Here is a 22,207-nt window from a genome sequence, read left to right as displayed (position 1 = left end):
CGGGAGGGTGTGCACTTTTTCTTTTTTGTTTTCCGTTGGTCGTGGGACTTGAACTCAGGCTGGATGCTGTCCCTGAGCTTTTCAGCTCAAGTGGTAGAGCTTTTGCTTGCTCTACCACTTGAGCCACAGTGCCGCTTCCAGTGTTCTAGTGGTTAGATGGAGATAAGAGTCTCATGGACTTTGATGCCTGGGCTGGCTTTGAACTTCGATCCTCAGATCTCAGCCTCCTGAGTACAGGTGTGAGCCACCCTTGCTTGGCGGGAGTGTGGACTTTCCTTAAGGACTGCCCCGGGAAAGACACCGAGGCTGCAGCATGGAAGATAAAGGGTAGGGACAGTGATGGATGTATGGACTTGACCGCTGCTCATCAATCTGGTGAAGAAATAATGAGAGGAGCAGTGGACTGAGGAACTGTTGTTAAGCTGGAGTTGTGCATTTGGATCAAGGCTGAGGTCTCATCTGGGTCTTATTTCTGGAACAAGACAGTTGACATAAAGCTTCTGGGAAAGTCTCCCCCTTCTTTTACAAAGAGAGGTCCCTTTAGAATCTTGAGGTTTTGCTCCAGATGAACTGTGCTTTCGCAGCATGCATATCTTCCTCAGAAGTCTTGGCTGGATTCTGGCCTGAAATCTTGGAATAAATAACCTTCCCCTGAGATCCAGTGTCACTTGTTTGCAAGTATCTGATTTAGAAAACAAGGTTTATGATTTAGTTTGCTCACATAGCATTTAATCCTTGGAGTTGATATCAAAGTCCCCAAACCCATATGTGTGTGTGTGTGTGTGTGTGTGTGTGTGTGTGTGTGTGTGTATACATGTATATATATATATGTATATGTATATTTAGGAAGTCACAGGCCTGTTTTTTGTCATCATAGGAAGTCACAGGCCTGTTTTTTGTCATCAGATGCTGGGGTCACAGAACAGTACCTGACTCATAACAGAAGGTCAGCAGATAGATGCTTAGGGCTGGTCATGCAGTTGCACTTACAGCTGCCTTTGGCTTGGGGATGCTGTGCTGTCTCCAGCACCTGCTTGCCTCCTATCTTTTTCTCTAGGTCTTTCCATTCCCTTATGAATGGAGTGGCACAGTATCAGTTTTTGTAACAGATAAGTAAAATTCCATGGTGTATACATATTCCACATTTTCCTTTTCTTTCCTGCTGAGTGATATATATATATACACATATATATACATATGTATATTTGTTGTTATTGTAAAGGTGATGTACAGAGGGGTTACAGTTAGATAAATCAGATAATGAGGACATTTCTTTTTTGTTATTATTGTTGTTGGTCGTGAGGCTTGAACACTGGGCCTGGGCATTATCCCTGAGCTCTTCAGCTCAAGGCTAGCACTCTACCACTATGGACCTCAGCACCACTCCCTGTTTTCTGGTGGTTAATTGGAGATAAGAGTCTCAAGGTCTTTCGTGCCCAGGCTGGCTTTGAACCTCAATCCTCAGCTCTCAGCTTCCTGAGTAGTTAGGATTACAGGTATGAGCCACTGACACTCTTGAACAATGTTATCTCTTCCATTTTCTTCCAGTTTTTTCTTCCTCACCTTCCTTTCCCACAAGTTTGGTAGTTCATTTTTAACATAGTATAAGTGTCAAGTGTGTATCACTACTGAATTACTCACCCTTTGTCCCACCATTTCTGTGTTCACCCCCTTCCCCTCCTCCAAGAAGATAAACACATCTAAGACAAAAGGTAGAGAAATGAAAAATGGCAACAAAAAAGAACCACATCGTCCTGATCCCTTGGTCCACTGAGGGGCATCTGGATTGATTTCTAGCCAGGCTGTGGTACATAATGCTGCAGCTAACACAGTGTAGTGATACTTCAATGTGTCCTTGTTTATGCTTGTTTGGATAAATGTCACAGGGAAATTCTATGTTTAGTTTTCTGAGGGATTTCCATACTGCTTTCCAGAGTGGTCAGTCAGTCTTACATTCTCACCAAGAGTGTAATAGAGGTCCCTTTTGGCCACCTCCTTGCCAGCACCTGTTATTGTTAGTCTTCTTGATAGCTGCCATTCCAACTGGAGTGAGGTGGAACACCAGGGCAGGTCTGGGCCCTTGCTTGCTGATGTCACATACCTTCTACAAAAGTGAACACTTTGTCTTGCTGAGTTCCTTTCGTGTGGGTGTTCTTTCCTTATTCCTACATGAGACCCCCAGCCATTTCCTTATTCCTACACGAGACCCCCAGCAGCCCAGCCATTTCCTGGGATGCTGCCCAGGCAGCTCCCTGCTAAGCAGCCCCTCCGCTTCTCAGAGCTGAGGCTTTCCAATGTTTACATTATCCCTAAGTAGTTGAACAAAGGCGTTTCACCTGGACGTGTGTTAGTGAATACAATGGCGCCCTTCCATCATGATCTGGTTCTGTTTTCACATACGTACCTGGAGTGTTCTGACTTAATTTGCCCACCCTTCCTTTCTCCATCCATCTGTCCCTCCTCCTGGACCTCATCCTCCTCAACAACACGTTATTCCAGCTTCCTAGTATTCATTTTGTTAAACTGTAATTTAACTGGATCCTCCTGCACTGTGGTTAACATGTTTTTGTATGTGTGCACATGGCCTTGTATGTGTTTACGTGTATGTGTATTTATTTTAGATCTTATTTCCGCATTTGAGAGAAAGCATGCTCCTTTGTTGCTCTCAGCTCAGTTCACTGTAATAAAATTTTCTCTGGGTCCATCCATAGGATTTTGGTGGAAATGGGTAGGTAGCTCAGAGACTGATTTCTCATGCGGCATCATGCTCACATACTCTTGCCTACATGCTCACATCTTGGCCATTTTTTCTCCTCATTAGCAATTCTGCCTAAGGAGAGATGGGAGTAAAAAGGCACTGAAACTCAGGAGGCACTTTATCTCCTTTGCCACAAGAAGGATGAAGTTAGGTTTCAGGACCATTCCGTGAACTTGCCTTATGTCTTCCTGCCCTTGATGCTTGCTGCTTGCCCATGTGGGCAGTATCACAGTTCCTGATTTCCCTTTTTGATTTCTCTGTAAATGCTAACATTCCAAAAATAAGAGTGCCGTAATATTTGCTTATTTAGAGACAAGAGCACTTCAAAATGGCTTAGCTTATTTTAACTACACAATAATCCTATGTTGGAATTTTGGAATTTGGTTCTGTGTTTGGTTGATATATGCAAAAACGTTACTAAATTACCTTTGGTCCAGATCCTTTTTAAAAACAAACCCTTGTGAGGCAGACACCAGGGCTGTCCGTGAAGGAATTCATGTAGGTCAGAAGCATTGTGCAGTGCAGCCGGCACAGAGCCTCTTGTGCCCCAAGTGTGCTCTTTACGTAGGATGTTGGCCTGAGATGCTTCAGAGGTGGGGCCATATGGCTACCTTCCCTGTGTCTTGCCCTCCCAGCAGCCTTCCTGTGGCACTCCCTCTTCACAGGCCAGGACATGACTGCTCTCCCTGCTGGAGTGGGACAGACAGGGGTTGTTAGCGCAGGTTCCAGGGAGGAGGGTTCTTAGTCAGGTAGAGTGGTGGCTGCCCACTTTCTGTCACTGACAATTAGCAGAGGGATATGACTCAGATTGTGTTGATCTGTTGAGGGGCCCTTTGAAAGGGTGCTGGGTGTCCCCCATTTCCTTGAGGCCCACCTTTCTGTGTCCTTGTCCCTACAGCCTTTCCGCTGCGCTCATTGTCATTACTCATGCAACATCTCTGGCTCGCTGAAGCGGCACTACAACAGGAAGCACCCTAATGAGGAGTACGTCAACGTGGGCAGCGGGGAGCTGGTGGCCGAGGCGCTCATCCAGCAAGGTAGGTGGGGGCCGGCAGGACCCTGCTCCGCTGAGGAGAGCTGCTGGCATCTTAGGGTTCCGTTGAGTCTCGAGCCTTGGCCCTCAGCCTCCCCCTGTCGGCACCATGTGCTGTCACGCTGATGTCACAGCAGCCTGGAATTCAACATGCTAGCAGTACAGAGGGACCCACAAAGACTGCTGCACCCCAGCAGTGTACATTTTTCAGTATTACTTGCACGTAGCCTTTGAGTAGAAGAGAGCTTCATTTAATGTTTTTACACAATCCTGATCGATGGAAACACTTTCCTTTTCTTTTCTGTAGTGATTTATTTATTTCTTTAGCAGTTGTGGGGCTTGACCTCTGGGCCCGGATGCCATCTCTAAGCTCTTCAGCTCAAGGCTAGTGCTCTGCCATGTTGAGCCACAGCACTGTTTCTGGCCTTCTGGTTCATTGGAGATAAGAGTCTCGTGGAGTCTAATGCCTGGCAGGCTTTGAACTGTGGTCCTTAGATCTCAGCCTCCTGAGTAGCTAGGATTACAGGTGTGAGCCACCAGCACCCAGTTCTATTATGTCTTCCTAACTCACTTACTTGTTTGTGTTTTGGGTATCAGTCCTGGGTCTTGAGCTGTTTACCTCCACTTCTGGCTTTAAAATTTTTGGTAGTTAATTGGAGATAAGGGTCTCATGAACTTTCTGGCCTGAACTGGCTTTGAACTACGGTCCTCATAGCTACTTTCCTGAATAGCTAGGATTATAGGAGTGAGCCACTATCACCCAGTCTAACTTTTACAGGCTTTCTGTAATACAATAGCAAATATATTATGGACCATTTTAGGGTTTCTAGATTTTTATCTTTATTTCTTCTGTGATTATAATTATGCTATTGTAAACATTTATTTTAATTACAGTAATGCTGTTGTAAACATATTTGAAGGGAGTATTCCAACAGAGTAACCCCTTTGAAAAACTAACTTACAGTTTTAACAAAAGGAATACCAGGAATCTGGGACCTGTGTTGTCTGTGAGGATGAGGTCAAAAGGAGGGAGAGCAGGGAGGAGGGGGGAGGGGGAGAGGGAGACCGGGCGAGAGAGAGGGTGGGTGAATATTAGCATAATACTCATTGTGCATGTGAAAATGGAACCAGGTAAACTGAGGGTTAGCTGGGGCTGGGGGAGATGGGAACCCGGTAAATTGAGGGGTGGCTGGGATTGGGGGAGATGGGAACAGATGAAAGCATTGGTCAAGATGAATTATACTAAAGTGTTGAATTGAAATCCCCTTATATTTAAGGATACTAATAATAAGTCATATTTGCAAATGAACATTTTTGGGGTTGCTAAAAACATTTGTTATACACAGATTACTTATTCATCCTGAAAAGGAAATACATTTTAGAACATTTAAAGTAATGAGAGTTGATAATAAACCTGAATGGTATTGCAAAGTTTGAGGGTTTTTTTTTTCTCTGCTTTTGTTTTTCACTTTTAAAAATAAGTAATCCCATTTTTCTGCATGAGAGGGTGCAGCTCACGTGCTGTTACCGTACAGAGAAAGGCTGTCATATTTATATCCACACATCACAGTTCCACTAAAATGCTTGTGTCCTGGCGTGCACCTGCTGCTTCTCTCTCTCCGTCCTGCGACTGGAGCTGGAGGCTGTTTCAGCAGCCTGTGCCCAGTGAACAGGCGTGGGGTGTGCTTGGTTGGGCTCAGGGATCGGGGGGCGCCCAGCTTTCTGAGTTGGCACGAAGCTCCACTCGCTGCAACAGCTCTGAGATGCAGCCTCATGGAACACAAATGACTTGACTGTATCTTAGCACTTCTGCAGACAGAGCTGAAGTATAGAAAGAGCAGCTTAGCAGCCTTGACTTAGAGCTAGGTAATGGAGAGCTCATGGCTTCTGTTCCCTTCAGTGGCATGTACAGAGCTGGAGAGCAAGATGGGGCACGGAGGAGGGAGGAGCCTGTGTTCCTCTTAAGCTGGTAACCTAAGCTCTCTGTCCTTGGGCCCTTTACCTGTAGGAGGGAGCTCTGAGCAGCCATCTGACATGATGGGAAGAGAGGGTACACTCATGCATCTGACATGGGAGAGTTTCATTCCTAGCTTTGTACATTTTTCTGAAAATATGTAAGCTTGCTAGCATCATTTCCTCTCTCTCCTCAGGGCTGGGGATCAAACCCAGCGGGACCCACACCTGCTGGCCCATTGCGCTATTTTTGACAGCCTCATGTCTAGGAACCACTGCAGGAAGAATGGGCTGAATTAGAGTCACCATAAATAACCAGAGTGGGAGCCTGAGCCCTGTTTCTACATCCTTCACAGCTTAGGCTGGACTGGCAGGAAATAGACATTTCCTGTAGCTGGTGGGCCAGGCCTGGGGATCTGATTGATGATGCTATCATTGCTCTGTGCTTCTAGACTTTCATCACTGCCTTGCAGAATATGTGCTGAGGTTGAAATGTTTCATGCCCCAAGTTTTCTGGTAACTTTCTATGACTCTATAATTATTTAACATTACCTGACAGGATCTGGGTTTTACATCGCATCTTTGAGGAGTATGATCTCCTTTCATGTATGTCCATCCTCCCCATCCCCTTCCAGGGACAAACTAAGAAGGAGACAGCTAAGTGTATCCTGACACTAAGAAACACTGCACCATTGTGCTTTGAAACAGCTGGTTGAATGTGAATGCATATGAGCAATCTCAGAGCACAAAACTCATGCTTGTTATGTCTGAGAGAAGGGAGAAGACTGGAGGGAGAATGTCAAGCTATATTAGTTTGGAGATACAGGATTGTTTAGAAAGGCAAAGAAGAGGGAGAATTCCAGTTCTTCGGAATAGTTTCAGGTAATTCTTCCCCTTTCCATTTGCTTTTATTTTCTTCTACTCACTCCCCCAAAATGTCTGGGAGACTTGATCATTTCTTTTAAAAATATAGATATGCAGGAAGATATATTAAAATAACACAGTGAAAGCCACCAAAAAAATGCACTTCTCTCAAAATGACGTTGCAGACTCCTTAAACCAGGTGGAGGGTTTCTTAGGTCGGCCATGATTAAAACTGCCACTGTGACTTGCACAAGATCGTCTCATCTCCCCCCAGCCTCAGCCCCAGGGATTCTGGGAAACATATACAAGCACATGGAGATACTGTGCGGGCTGAAAAGGATCTGAAGTTCCCCAGAGAAGCCATTGCTCTTGTCTTTAGGTTTCTGAGAAACAAGGCCATGGTCTTTACTTTGGGGTTGTTTTCATTCTACACGGAAAACTTCTGGGAATAGCAGCTGCTCGAGCATTTCCCACTAGTGTTCTGGGAAACTTTAGGGACCACTTCCCTTTTTTCAGGTGGAAGAGCCTGATGGGGTTCATTTGCCCATCATTGGTGGGCTATAAGCTACCAGCATGGATGCTGGCTGAGGAGTGCACTTGGCTTGTCCACTGATACGAGCTAGGCCTGCTGTCTCCATCAGCTGTGTCCTTCCTCCCAGTAAACCAGGGAACACTGGTTTACTAAGAACGCTGATACTTTTTGGTAATCAGACTTGTCTGAACACTACAAAATATTCTTTTTTTATTTGTAATTTTTTTTTGCCAGTCCTGGGGCTTGAACTCAGGGCCTGAGCACTGTCCTTGGGCTTTCTCAAGGCTAGAGCTCCGCCACTTGATCTGCAGCACCACTTCCAGCTTTTTCTGTGTATGTGATACCAAGGTATTGAAATCAAGTCTTTGTGCATGCTAGGCAAGCAATCTACCACTAGGCCAAACTCCCAGCTCCAACACTACAAAGTATTCTTATCACTGGCTTATATTTTAATGTGTATCTGGTATTTTGAGGGCTGATTCTTCTCCACCCTGTTTGAGGCATGGTTCTACACAAAGTGTACATTCATGCTGGTTTTTTTTCATATATTTTTTATTGTAATTGTAATTGATAGAAGGGTTACATTATATTCACCAGATAGAACATTCATGCTGTTTAAGGAAGACCTGATTGGATTATTTCAGTGGGCCCTCCTGTTTATGTGGTACTGAGGAATTGAACCCAGGGCTTCATGCATACCAGGCAAGCATTCTACCACTAAGCCACATTCTCAACTCTCTCCCATGTTTTTTGGAAAGTGCCTAACCTGTAGTAAACACTTGAGAAATGACTCAAATTTACTTTGCTTATTTGCATGTTTTTTTTCTTCAAGTATGTATTTACTTGCCTCCTATAATATGGCCAGCACTGTGCTAGACATTGGAAATCAGTGTTAAATGTAAGTTTTATGGAGGCATTTATTGTTACTTCTGTCCAGTTTGGGATCTAGAAGCAAGCAGCTTTGCCTAGGGCTGCTCGATCTGTTGGCATGGCTGAAACTGCAGGTGTTCTGTAGCTGAACTATGCCTCCTGCTCTCTTTTGCAGTTGTTAATTTTGCACATGCCTGGGAATTTTCTTGGATTGCAGCTCACTTATTTTAGGCTTCCTGTTGTACTGGGATGGCAGGTGCACATCACCACTCCCAGCTTCTCCTGTTGAGATGGAATCTCATGGACTTTGCTGCCCTAACTATTCTGAAACCTCCATCCTCCCGATCTCATCCTTTCATAAATGTTTCTCCTCAGGCTAGTCTTGAGCCACCAACCCCTGGGTCTTGGACTCCACATAGCCTGGATTACAGTTGTTGGCCTCTACCTTGGCTTCACATGATACAACCATTCTCTGTCTACTTGTCTTTGATAATGTAGCTGTTCCTGTTTCCCTGGCGTGATTAGGTTCTTTTCCAAAGGCTACCATAACAAGTGGCTTAAAACAGTATAAATTCATCATCTTACAATTCTGAAGGCCAGAAATCCAAAGTGAGTCTCACCAAGCTAAAACTGCAGTATTGACAAGTCTGTGTTTTCTATCTGGAGACTCTGGAACAGCATCTGCTTTCTTGACTTTTCTAACTTCTAGGGGTCCCTACAACTCCTTGGCTTATAGCCTCTCCCTTCATGTTCAGAGGAGTAATGGTCAATGGAGTATTCTTTCAGATCACTATATAGGTTTGTCTTTGATTCTTCTTACAAGAACCTTTATGTTTATAGTAGGCCAACTTGATCTAGAATGATCTCTCACTATAAATTCCTGAGCTAACATGGGCTAACATCAGTGAAGACTCTTTCCCTGGTTAGGTAACACATTCGCATGTTTCAAGTAATAGGATGTCCGGCTCTTCAGAGGTCCAGTAATCTACCTTCCTTAAGAATATGAGCTTTAGCATTTTTTTCCTTAGCAGAGGAGAAATCTGAGACCAAGATTTTTAAGGAGGTTTCTTTAGGTTACATGAACACATGGCAGATTCTGTCTTCTGACTACACTAGCCTGTGTGCCATGTCATGCCTGGACTTAGATAATTAAATGTGAAGTTAAACTTTCCATAATTTCAGGCATTACAAAGAAGTGCAAATACTTAAGTGCCTGAAACTTGTCTACAGACTGCCCTTGAATTTCTCTGCTTATGTCTGTTTAACCATTCATTCTGTGTGAAGAAATCATGATATACAGGTTGAGTTTTTAGGATATGTACTCAATATCAGCACAATGAGTAAATACACCAAGTCTTCTATTGATTTTTTTTTTTGCTAGCTTTGGGGCTTGAACTCAGGACCTTGGCCCTGTCCTTGAGCTTTCTCAAGGCTATCACTCTACTACTTGAGCCACAGCACCACTTCTAGCCTCTTCTGTGTATGTGGTACCAAGGAATTGAACTCAGGGCTTCATGCATGCTAGGCGAGCACTCTACCAATAGGCCACACTCCTGGCCCTCTATTGATTTTTACTGTGCATTGCTAGAAATTGAATAAATCAAAAGAGAAATTAATTTATCTCGGCTCTGATGTCAATTAACTAGCTTAGTTAAACATTCAGTCTGGATTACAAATTTCTATTTGTTGTTCTTTAATTAAAGTCACTATGGTAAAGGTTGGAGTTTTTAATTAGTAGGAGAGTATTAGCATATTAAGTTTAATTTAAACATAATATAAGGATTTTCCCCTTCCCTAGTTTTCATTAAAGAGTACATTGGGAAGAGTCATCAGTTTTATTTTGAAGCCTTGCTTGACCTTAAATATTTTGATCTAGGTCATTGCTACAGGTGCATTATTTTACAGAGAGTTAGGGCCAGTGTAGGCAGAGGCAAAGTGGAGTCTTCAAGCCTCAGAGCCTTCTCAAAGATAGCCATTCGATAGCCCATATATTAGGTGATAACAAAGGATATTAAAATCTAAGTTCAGCGTCCTCTAGTTGAGAAAACAAACCCATTTTATCTTGTTTAACCAAAGCACAGATGTCCTTTCTATAGAATGTTCTAGAACTGAGGAAGTAGTTATCGATTGCCAGTCTGTCTGTCTCTGTGTGTCCTTTCTCTTGTGGCTGCTATGCTCTCTTGCATGCCGTTTGGGTCAGGGGAATGCAGAATGAAGAACCGATGGGCGCGGGATGCACTGGTGGCCTGTGGACTAGTGACTGTTTGGGGAGTTAGCCAGTCCTTCCGTTGATGGACAAGAATTCCAGTGATGAGACAGTGCTTCGTACATGTGTACAGATCCCATGGATGTGTACCGGGTCAGTAACCATGCTGCATCTGGGAAGGGCTTCATTACACAGTGCACACCCATGAGAGTGTCTTTTTTTTGCCTGTCCTGGGGCTTGAACTCAGGGCCTGGGCACTGTCCTTGGGCACTTTTATGCTCTGCTGCTTGAGCCACAGCACCACGTCTTGTTTTTTCTGTGTATGTGGTACTGAGGAATTGAATTGAACCCAAGGCTTCATGCATGCTAGGTGAGCATTTTACCACTAGGCTACACTGCTGGCCCTCCTTTTTCTTTTTAAAATAATTTGTTTAGATGACCTCTATATGAGGGCAGAATTCCTCTGCTTCTTCTATAGGACTCCAAAGAACCATAAATAAATGCGGTAGCCTGAGACACCTTCAGTGCTCAGCTTAGTTCTTTTAGCTGTATAAATAAAAGCATCTTAGTGATTTCTGCAGGTCACAAAGGTATTGGAGAGAGAGGGTACTTTCGAATGTACATGGCCTGAGTGCTGGAAAGAGACAAGAAAGGAAGGACCTCATGTCACTTTCCTGGTTCAGATTTGAAATATCAATAATTTTTTAATAGTAAAGTTATCATCCCATGGAGTAAACTTGAGGAATCAGCAGGAGGCTTAGTGAGCACAGCTCTCCCCCTTCTTTGCCTCTCTCCTTGCTGTCCATCGCAGAAGAAGTGGTGATGCACACTTCATGGCATGTTGGAAGCAAGGGTCCTCATAGCACCTTAGCTCTGCTGGAAAGAGGAAAAACGGGACAGCCTCTGGCCCTTTATTTGCTGTTGGATAAAATTCAGTGTACTTGCTGGCCGAGGAGAAGGGTGCATGTAGAGGGAAAGGGCACAAATAGAGGAGGGCACCAAGGAATGGTTGGAGATAGACCTAAAGCAAGAGGAAGACTTTCAGAGACCTATTGGTTGAGGACCGATCAGGTATTGGGTGCTGTGGCCTGACCAGTAAATACCTCATATGAATGCCTGGAAGCCCCCTATCCTCATGGAGATGACCTCTCAGAAGGAATAAAGGTGTGTAGGAAACAGAAAGGATGCAGCTTGTGGCTGGTAACCGAAGTCTATAAGGAAATCCACTGATGAGTTCTGACGACTCTATCATCAGGGGCCCGTGAGCCTGGAGTTTGAGTGGTTTCCTAGCCTACAGGTCTCATTTCAGAATGGTAAAGGAGGACTCAGCTGTTTGTCATAGGAAGGTGCCGAGTCAGTGCTGTGAGGGTGGAATATTGGTCCCAGAAGGAAGGAGAACCTCATCCCCCCTGGGATCCGTCCACCTAATGGATGCGTGGGAACAGGAGGGCTATTCAGGAAGGAGGAGGGAGTTCTAATCTGAGGGTCTCATTATGGCATAGGGGGCAGGAACTTGGATGGTGATGGTAAGGAAGTGGAGGCAGTCTGCGGACAGCTGGAAGGGGTGCACGAGGTGAATCCTCACAGCGGGAACAGAATGCTGAACATAAGTTTGTCTGTGTGATTTGCCTCTGCATCCTGGCATGCAGACAGGGAGGGTTGGTGGTTGGATTGATTTTAGGCTGTGGATTTTCCAGGTAAATGTAGAAAAACATACTTGCCATGCATGAAAGCTTGGGCTCTAGAGGGCTGGCTCCTTGAAACAGATTAGGGTGGAAGGGAATGGAAGAGGTGCAGACTGGTGAGTCTGCAGAAGGCAGACTTGGGAGTGCAAGCAAGAGAGAATTAGCAGACCAACCAGCAGAATGTGAACCAGGCAGTGTTGATAGGTGCATGTGTGTTAAATGATCTGACTTCGTAAACAAAACTCAGTTCCACACAAGAAGTTCATGGTTATGAGGAAATGCACATTGTGCTACTCAGAGGGGAAATAATGACAGCAGAGACTGCATGTGGGCTATGTTATTTAAACTAATACCCATAATGAGAAATCAACCAAAAAACAATGGGAATTATGTTAAAAATCCTAAAATGATCTAACCAACTAACTAGGTGATAAGGAGATTGTATGTCAGCATTAAAAAGTAAGCAGAATCCAGATATAGAGACCATAGTTCATGAGCGGGGACTCAGAGCGAGCCGACCCTGAGATAGAGGTTCTTTTTGTCCACAATGTAGAGATCTCACAATACAGCGAAGGGACAGGAACAGAAAGAAGCTCCTGTGTCTGCATAGAGAAACCGGCAGAGTGGAATCAGTGGGCAGGGAGGATGCCAGTGGGGGCTCTGCTGGCATCGGTGTCTGAGCAGCACACAGACACACAGAGGCTCTTTGCCGACGGTGTGAGGACCAGCCCCAGGTGGGGGTGGTGGCCTGGCCAGCAGGCCTGGCACCAACGTGAAGTTGTCTGCCGGGGCCAGAATGTGCAACTCCAGGGTATGGTCACGTCACTGTTTCTGATAGCATTTTAGAAAAATGATCTTCTCTGTGATTTTCTTTTTTCTTGTTTGATTTCTTCCTCTGGTTTTATATTCTCCCTAATTAAAACCTCCAGGAACATGTACAAAATTTAATCAGTTCAATAAATAGTGACACTTCAGGATTTGGCCAGCCTTTTAATTTGTTCTTCACTGGGGAATTCATGGGGGAGGTCATACCAGTGATTTAGCTTCTGATGTGAAAAAAATGGAGAATCTGTGGCTCCCAAGTGTTGTAGAACAAAAGAGATTTTAGACAAGTAACCAATGCTCTTACTTTTTTTCCCTCTAAGTTATTTATGGATTTCTAAGTAAAAGCATAAAAGAATGATTTAGGTACTTATCCTCTTAGCCAAAGGAATGGTGTTACTCACTTTATTGCTTTCCGAAATTTAAAGTATTAAACAGGGCCAAGCACTGGTAGCTTATGCCTGTAATCCTAGCTACTTAGGAGGCTGAGATCTGAGGATAATGGTTCGAAGCCAGCCCAGGCAAAAAAGTTCCCATGAGACTTTTATCTCTAATTAACCACCCAAAACCCAGAATTGGTGTAGTGTCTCAACTGGTAGAAAGTCACTAGCCTTGAGCATAAAGAGGCTCAGGGATAGTGCCCAAACCCTGAGTTCAAATCCACAACCAGGAGCAAAAAAAAAAAAAAAATGAGAGTCTACAGAGACATATTCAATAAATGAGGAAAATACGAAGTTGTAAAATCTCTGCTCTAAACATCCTATACATAGCTCCTATTCTGTTGCAATACTAAGATAAGCTTGGCTCAGTGTAAGTGCTGGAGATCCAGCATCTCATATTTGAGCATTTGTGCAGAAGGAGGAATGTGTCATCTCTATGAGTAGTAGACACTGCTTCTTACCTTTCTCCACAGGTGGTTTGAAATGTCCTGTTTGCAGCTTTGTATATGGCACCAAGTGGGAGTTCAACAGGCACTTGAAGAACAAGCATGGCTTGAAGGTGGTGGAAATTGATGGAGACTCCAAGTGGGAGGTAACTCTATAGAGTTTGATACTGACCTTGACATTTCTACATTCAGGTGAGAACCCAGGAAGCCCAAGTATTGGGACCGATAGCAGACCCGTGGAGTGCTGGATTTGTGCTTGGGAAACTTATGCAACCTTTTCAATTCTCATTAGGGGTGCCACTGGGTGAGAAGCAGATTGAACATAGATTCTGCTGTGAGTGTTTACATTGACCTCCTTGCCAGTTTTGCTTCTCCTAGTCACAGATCCTGTTCTAACTGTTGTGTTTGACAGAAGATTTGGAAGGCCAGGGTTTCTGTGCCACCATCACTGAGAACTGGGAAAGCCCCATTTACTGATTCCAGGCCACACTCTCCTGTACTGAAGGCTGCTCTTCCCTTTCCTGGGACAGCAGGAGATTGCCAAGGAGAAACCTGGCAGAGCTGTTGATACTTCCACACTATCTTGTTAATGAGTTAGTGCTGTGGTTGCACAAGAGGTTAGAATTAGGAGAGGCAGGGAGAAGATGAGGGCACTTCTCCTCTGCTGTACCACCTTTGCAGCTCTGTGTAAGTTTATGAGAGTACAGGCTCACGCCTGTAATCCTAGCTACTCAGGAAGCTGAGATCTGTGGGTCAAGGCTCAAAACCAGCAGGGCACAAAAGGACCTAAGACTCTTATCTCCAACTAACCTCTAGAAAATGGGAAGTGGGGCTTGGCTCAAGGGTAAGGTGGTAACCTTGAGTTGAAGAGCACAGGGACAACGCCCAGAAGTAGGGCAGTAGCCTGGAGCTGTAGAGCTCAAGAACAGTGCCCAGAGTTCAAGCCCCAAGATCCACACCAAAAAAAAAAAAAAAAAAAAAAAAAAGAAGAAAAAAAAAGAAAAGAAAAGAAAGAAAGAAAGCTGAGTATTTTGTGTAGGGAAGGAACCCAGGTAGGAAAAGACAAGGAGAGTTGGTTTTTCTCAACATACCTGGCTGAGGTGGATATTATAACAATGAAGACAAAAGCAAAGTACAGAAAGCAAGTCCTAGCTATAGATGCTAAATTAAATAAGTGAATTCTATCTGTGCATCAACCAGTAGTATAACTACATAGTGAGGGACTAGCTCACTAAAATCATTATAAATAGCAATTTTTTCCTTTATGAGGGGAAGTCACCTAAGTCTAAGAAGAGCCTCAGTGTGTTACTATTTTGGATTATTCTGGCACAGATTATTCTGGATTACTGTATTAATAAAGGCCAAGGACCAAATACTCATCCCGCCTTCACAATCACCTAGTGTCACCCAGTGTCGGCACAACCAAACATCTGGTGAGGGGAAGGTGTATTTTCCTTTAGACTCTTGCAGTTGTGTATCCTACTAATGAGGTCATAGATCTGGTAATGGTCCCTAGTCAGTGCCGACAGTACTGAATAAAGCACACAGTACAGCCCAGGAAGCGTTCATGTCAAAAAGGGAATCCAAATCTAATCATGCATTTAGATTCACCTCTAACTCTCAGTTTATTGAAAACTCCCAGATCAGAGTAGCATATTACTTTGTTCCAATCATAAACCGTGGCTGGTTGGGAACAAAATGCCTGCTCTCCTCAACTAATAAACTGCAGGAGGTGGGGAGCCAGAGGTGGAGGGAGATTGGATGCATTTTCAAAGTCTTATGAGACATATCAGTCACTTCTAATGTGTGAACCTCACTTAGGTTTGATTTGATCAAACTGTTTAGGAAAAATGAGATCATTGGGGAAATTTGGACATGCCTAGATATTTGATGATATTATGGACTTATTATGTTCTTGAGTGTGACAGTGGTATTCTAGTTACGTTTTGAAAGAGTTTTACCAATGTTTGCTGATATTGGAGTCTTGAGTTTGCACACTTAGTAGCCAGGTGTTCTTACTGCTGAGCCAGGCTTCCCTCTGATTGTGGCTGGTTATTTTTGGCCGGTTACCTTGCTTCTTGTGTCTTGGCACAGCATGCCTGTGTGAGACATGCAGTTTGGTTAGTGTAACAGGTGCATACCGACTTCCGTTGAGAAAGTGGTCTCATAAACTTTTCTATTCAGGTTGGCATTTAACTACAATCCTTCTACTCTTAGCTTCCCAAGAAGCTAGGATTACAGGGGTAAGTCACTGGCACCAGGTAATTTTTAGCTTTAAAGAGAGAGATTCTTTTTTTTTTTGCCAGTCCTGGGCCTTGAGCTCAGGGCCTGAGCACTGTCCTTGGACTTTCTCAAGGCTACAGCTCTACTACTTGAGCCACAGCACCACTTCCACCTTTTTTCTATGTATGTGGAACTGAGGAATCAAACCCGGGTCTTCGTGTATGCTAGGAAAGCACTCTACCACTAGGCCAAACTCTCTGCCCATAGAGATATATTCTGAAGTATTTATAGAGGAAATATTTGGCTCAAGAGTCAGAAGTGAAAAGTATGGGACTAAGGGAAATAGTCAAATAATGAATGTGAGTTGTTAATTGTTCAGTTGAGTGATTGACGAATAGAAGTTGATTGTATTCATCTTTCTACTTCTTGTGCATATTGGAAAATTTTAAATGACATTAGAAAGTAAAGGATGAACTTTGGAATGACAGATTTGGTTTCTGTCACCTACAAACTGCTTGACCTTGAGCCATTTTTTGACCATTTTGGCCTTGATGTATTCATCCATGCAGTGGGTAGATAATATCTGAGAGGTTGAATGGACTGAGCAAATCGCTGTGTAACATGCAGGGGCATGTATTTAGCCCTTCCTACTGTTAGTAATGAGGCCCTCTTCAGCTTCACATTGCCATCTGTGGAACATTAATTGCCTTCTGCTTCAGGTTCATGCTATAAGAATTTGGTATCTGTTTGCTGGAGGGGATATGGCCAGGAGGAATCACTACTACACTGTTGGTGGGAGTGCAAACTCATCCAACCACTATGGAAATCAGTATGGCAGTTCCTCAAAAGACTAAACATAAAACTCCCCTATGACCCAGCAATTCCACTACTTGGCATTTACCCAATTATCCAGAAACAAGGACATACTAAATCCACTAGCTTAACAATGTTCATTGCAGCACTATTTACCATAGCAAAGATATGGAACCAACCCAAATGCCCCTCAGTTGATGAGTGGATCAACAAGATGTGGTATTTATACACAATGGAATTCTATGCTGCTGTCAGAAAGAACGACACTGCCCCATTTGTAAGGAAATGGAAAGACTTAGAAAAAATCATGTTAAGTGAAGTAAGCCAGACTCAAAGGAACATAGGCTCAATGGCTTCCCTCATTTGTCATAATCAGTAGAAACCTTGGGCTCTCCTAGCAGAGATTCACAATAGAGCAAAATCTAGATACATAAGGCCATATAGTATGACGCTAAATGTAAGGCCATATAATGAGTGATTGTTATCCTTAATGTACTGTGTTATCTCTCATCTCTTTTACTGTCCCTTGGTTATCTCATATTGTTACAATATTTTAACCTTGTTATCTGATATATTTTATATATGCTTAATTGGTTATTTGAAAAAGGAGAGGGAAAGGGGAAAATCAAGTTGTGCAGGGGGAGGGGAGAGGGAAATGGGGACCATGACATGAGAAAGGGTATCAATATTCATGAATCTGGTGAATATAATGTAACCCTTCTATTCATTACAATAAAAATATATGAAAAAAACAAAAAAAGAATTTAATATCTGTTGATGAAATAGAAAGTAAAATGCAAGTTCATGTTGTAAAGTTAATCCATCTTGATCAGTGGGTGTTTTTATGAATGTATATAGTAACATCCTTTACTTCTGAAGGCATTATTTCTGGCAGATTATACACCTTAAGCAGAGCCATGACCATAGCAAAAATAGTTAACACGCGTGTGCATGCGCACATACACACATGCACACACACACACACTCACACACACTTTATTCCATAGTGAGACAGTAAAACATTCTGGAAGCTGGGGAGAAGTCATGTGTCCAAGCTGCCCCTTCTAGCTTGTCTGTCCCCTGGCATGGGAATGCAAGGGGACACTGTCCTTCCTAAAAGAGATGTTCACCTTGCTTCCTGGAGTGAGAGGGCCACATGGGGTGCTGCCTGCTCTGTCATAGGCTTGAGTCCAGTGTCGCCTTATCCTTATTTTATGTTGCGTTAATGTTCTTTTTAATTTCTGCGATCACCAAATATTTATATGTATCTGCTATATGTCACGCTAGAGGTGAGATACCTATATTGATTTGGATAATGGGACAATTATATATCTCTCTGAAACTGTGTGATATGTGTTGATGGAGCATGACCCTGCCTTTTGTGAACTTAGTCTAAAGTCCCCCTTTTTTCCTTCTTTATTGGGGGTCATTGTAGCTTTCTCCTCCACTTCCTGAAAGACACCATTGTTAATATCTTGCCTATGAATATTCTATCCCATCCCTCCTCTCCTTGACATACTTAAAGTTCCTTTGATTGTTACCCCAACTCTTTCTTGCTCTTATAAGCTCTGAAAGTAGACAAATATTACTTCCTGTGATCAGTTTTCTGTGATGACAAGAATGGCGTGAACAGCCTCAATTCACTGGACTCTCACTGTGTGCCGGGATTGTGCCTTACTTGTTACGTAATAACCCATCCTCCTCCGTGTCTTCTCTCCCTTTGTTTCATTGCTGCTCCTTTGCCTCTGATAAATTCGAGGCTTGAGGCTCTGGACTAAGGAGCAGATGGAAGTTATAAATCTCTGATTTTGAACAGCTCCACAAGAATGTGGAGCGCGAACCTTTCACCAGAGCTGGTTTGAAAAAGTCTTAGTGTTTAGAAACACACTTTCTCTTTGGGAGGTACAGTTATTGGAATGACTGGTTTCTCAGGGATGTTAGGTTAATAAGATGTTCTGAAGCCTTGCTTTGTGCTCATTTGTTTCGTCTTAATTCATTATTCTGGATTTCCTAGGTAGCAGTTAATCTTTGAAAAGGTCGCTAGATATATGATCCTTTTATTTTTAGCCAGCAACAGAGACGGGTGAGGAGCTGTCCACCCAGTATCTCCACATCGCAGAGGCGGAAGAAGATGTCCGGGGGACACAGGCCGCTGTCGCTGCACTTCAGGACCTGAGATACACCTCTGAGAATGGTGAGGCATGCTTGGCCCCAGCTGGTCTCTACATGTGGAGTGAATGGATCTGTGGATGAATGATGCTCCTCGGTTGATCTGAACAGCCTCAAAGAGGAGCAGATCTCACTCGTCTTAGTTTGCAAGCGTTGACAAGCTTGTCATTATGAATGGTGGGCAGAGAGAGGTATGGGAGCTGGTCCTGGAGTCCAAAGCTCTTGGCTCCTCATCAGGGAAATGTCTTATTCCATGATTTATGGCCGTCCTAGGGACTCAAAGCCGGGGCCAGAGGGACCAGGCAGTGGCCGTGGGGAGCTGGGATGGGCATGCCATCAGGTTACTTTGCAGACCAACTGTGACCCCGAGGTTTTCGAGCCACATCCATGTGCCTGGGGTTGCCAACCCATTCCCCCCAATCCCTGTCTTTTCCCAGAGACCCACTCAAGACCCAGTGTCAGTGTCTACTTGATTGTTGGCAGTGGTGGGGATCAATCGCAGGGCCTCGCCCACCCTAGTGCTGTGCCAGTGAGCTGCATCCACATTCTGGTTTTCAAATTTTATGTCAGTTTTAAATACAAAACTGTGCCAGTTTTGTGGTCAGAGTCTACACACTTCTGATGTGTAGTGTAGCCCTGTATTTGGGGCCAGAGATAAAAGGAAAACATTAAAAGTGAGGTCAGTAGTAATAGGAAATACGAGTGAGGAAAATGCTCATTCCGTAGGTCCTCAGCCACAGGTTGTGAGAAAGCTGCACCTTGACTCCCCAGAGTCAGTGTAGGAGAGTCATTGGCAAGACAAGATTTCCTGCCTGCCCAGCTAGAGGGACTAGGAGGATAGCATCACCACTTCTGCAGACAGGAGAGTCGAAGCCAGGATGCTCAATCTGATTGTCCACAGGGTTGGCCCGTCTGAATTTTGTCTCCTTCCTTGTTGGCCAGTGATGTCACAAGACCTGTAGGATGCTGCCTGTCTTTGTGCCTCTCTGTGCGTTTGTGTGTCTCTCTCAAACACACACGCACGCACGCACGCACGCACGCACGCGTGTGCGCGTACTGAAAGGCCTCTAGTCTCTTTCCTGAGCTCTTTGAATAGTTTTCAAACATCACAGCTAAGTAAGTTAGGCCTGCCTGTTCTACCCTGGCTGCCTCATCTGTGCTGCCCTTGCCAGCATCTGCAGCCCTCAGCCCAGCTGTAGCTTTCACAACGTGCTCCAGATCTGCCTGGGATGTGGGCTGGTCTCTTCCCCTACAACACATTCTTTCTGGACAGCTCATTCCTGTCTTCAGTACTCTAGCATCTACTGAGGTCCTATCCACCTTCTTTCCCTAAAAGCCTTCCCTGCATGGGATCTGCCAGGACTATTGCAATGTGCCAACCATGGGTCACAAGAGCCTGTGAACTCAGAAAGAAGTGGATGGGGAAGCCATGTTAATCTTTGCCTGTTTTCCCAGGAGGAACCACAGTTCTTGGCAGATTATAGAGTTGGATAAATGGGAGGGGAATACATGGATGAGGGATTGACACCCAACCTCATAAGTTTTCAGGTGAAAGTTTCATCTTTGGATGTTCAGAGTGGTTAGCTGGAAGGCACATCTGCATCATCTCCTTCTAGGATATGGATGGGCATGTCTGGAGTGGGTATGCACTCCGGATGGTAACATCCATCCATCCATATTGCATCATCATCCACTATTATGCTGTGTCTTACCTACTTCATGGGACATGTCAAGCTCCTCTTTTCTCTCATCGCTTCCTGATTCACACTGGAACATGGCCTTGAACAGCTGCCCATAAGGATGCAAACATGGGCAAAGACTTCCTACTATTGTGAAGCATGTAAAGCAGGCAGCTGTTTCTCTCTTGGTACATTGATTAGGACCTGGGTATGATCAGGATTACAGAGAGGCTCAGAAGATGAGTTATGTTAAATTGTTGCCCTGAGTACTGACAAGGTAAAAATGGAAGCCCAAGTTTAAGCTGGTCTGGAGTTGGAAACCCCACTGGCAGGATTGGTGGGATATCTGTGGATGGTTTGCTGCTCATCTGGGTGCCTGACGTGGCACGCTTTCACTGACCACCTACATGCACTCAAGAGAAAATGTCAGCAGGTGCTCCCAGAGGGGCACTGTGCAGGGGCAGGCCTGTGTCTCCAGGCTGAGCTTCAGAGCTTGAGCCTCTAGGTTTCTTCCTTGACTTTGTGCTGTAAATTGAAACAATGATATAAAGCAAGTACTTTTTGCTTTGTCTATGATCCAGTAACAAACTGATAAAATGGAGATCATAGCACAATGCCGTCTTCTCACCAGTCTTGGGAATTTGAAAAGTTCTTGTAGAAAATGCTTGATGAGCTATAAAGTACTGTACAAATAATTTCTTACGGCACGGTGAAGGAATGCTGAGAGCTTGGGCATCTGGAAGAGGCCTCATTCCAGGAGAGGGTGCTGGCTTGGCACTGCTTGTCCCTAATCGTCTCCATGTGCTGCTCTCCCCTAAGGTGACCGGCTTGACCCCACAGCTGTCAACATCCTGCAGCAGATCATTGAGCTGGGTGGGGAGACCCATGATGCCACTGCTGTGGCCTCCGTGGTTGCCATGGCTCCGGGGACAGTGACTGTGGTGAAACAGGTAAGATCCCCACACTCGGAAATGCCCATCTCCCCTAGGTCCTCCCTGCTGTGGTTTCATGGGCTTTAACTTGCCTGGAGTCAGATTTGGAAAGAATTGATCTAGTATCCTGCATTTACAGATTGCATCTGCGTGACTCTACGTGGGGCTTTCTTCATGGAGAGACATAGTACATTTCAAAAGTTTCCCAGAGCCCGGCATGGTGGCTCATGCCTGTAATGCTAGCTAATCAGGAGGTTGAGATCTGAGGATCAAGGTTCAAAGCCGGCCTGGGCACAAAAGGATCTGAGACTCTTATCTCCAATTAACCTCTAGAAAATGGGAAGTGGGGCTTGGCTCAAGGGTTGGCTGGTAGCCTTGAGCTGAAGAGCTCAGGGACAGAGCTCAGGCCGAGTCCAAGGTCCATGACCCACCAAAAAAAAAAGTTCCCCAGAGATTCTGTTCATTTCCTTCCATAGAAGTCGTGAATGAAAACGAGCGTGATATGCACGCATGCAGGCACATCTGTAGTGAAGGCTGAGGCCCCTTCAGGGAAGCAGACCAGTGCAAAGTGTGGGAACAGACAGGGATGTCAGCAACATCTCCCCAGCAACTAACCCCTGCTCAGATCCACATGGGATAGAAAGAGAACGGAGAGTTTCGGAAGAAAGATCTCTTCCCCAAATTAACAGTCCCACCACTTGGCTCACTCCTTTTCTGTCCACAGACAGGCCTTCACCTTGTGTAGAATACAGCCTGTTTGACAATCAGAGCGTCCTTGCTGT

At 44.5% G+C, this 22,207-nt stretch overlaps 1 protein-coding gene across 4 annotated transcripts in view; it reads left to right on the top strand.

The window, feature by feature from the left end:
* Positions 1-22,207, top strand: part of Zfat (zinc finger and AT-hook domain containing) — a 156,531-nt gene that overhangs the window by 111,001 nt on the left and 23,323 nt on the right. For all 4 annotated transcript variants that reach the window (XM_090339445.1, XM_090339446.1, XM_090339447.1 and 1 more), the window contains exons 12-15: positions 3,657-3,795; positions 13,637-13,755; positions 18,713-18,839; positions 21,313-21,443. In XM_090339445.1, the coding sequence (XP_090195571.1) occupies positions 3,657-3,795; positions 13,637-13,755; positions 18,713-18,839; positions 21,313-21,443 (516 nt within the window). The remainder of the gene's footprint in view (positions 1-3,656; positions 3,796-13,636; positions 13,756-18,712; positions 18,840-21,312; positions 21,444-22,207) is intronic.

This window comes from Megascapheus bottae, chromosome 9 (genome assembly GCF_031878675.1).
Source record: "Megascapheus bottae isolate mThoBot1 chromosome 9, mThoBot2.hap1, whole genome shotgun sequence".
In the NCBI taxonomy this organism is placed as follows: domain Eukaryota; kingdom Metazoa; phylum Chordata; class Mammalia; order Rodentia; family Geomyidae; genus Megascapheus; species Megascapheus bottae.
Note: the sequence above shows the minus strand (reverse complement) of the source record. Positions and strands in the feature narration are given on the sequence as shown.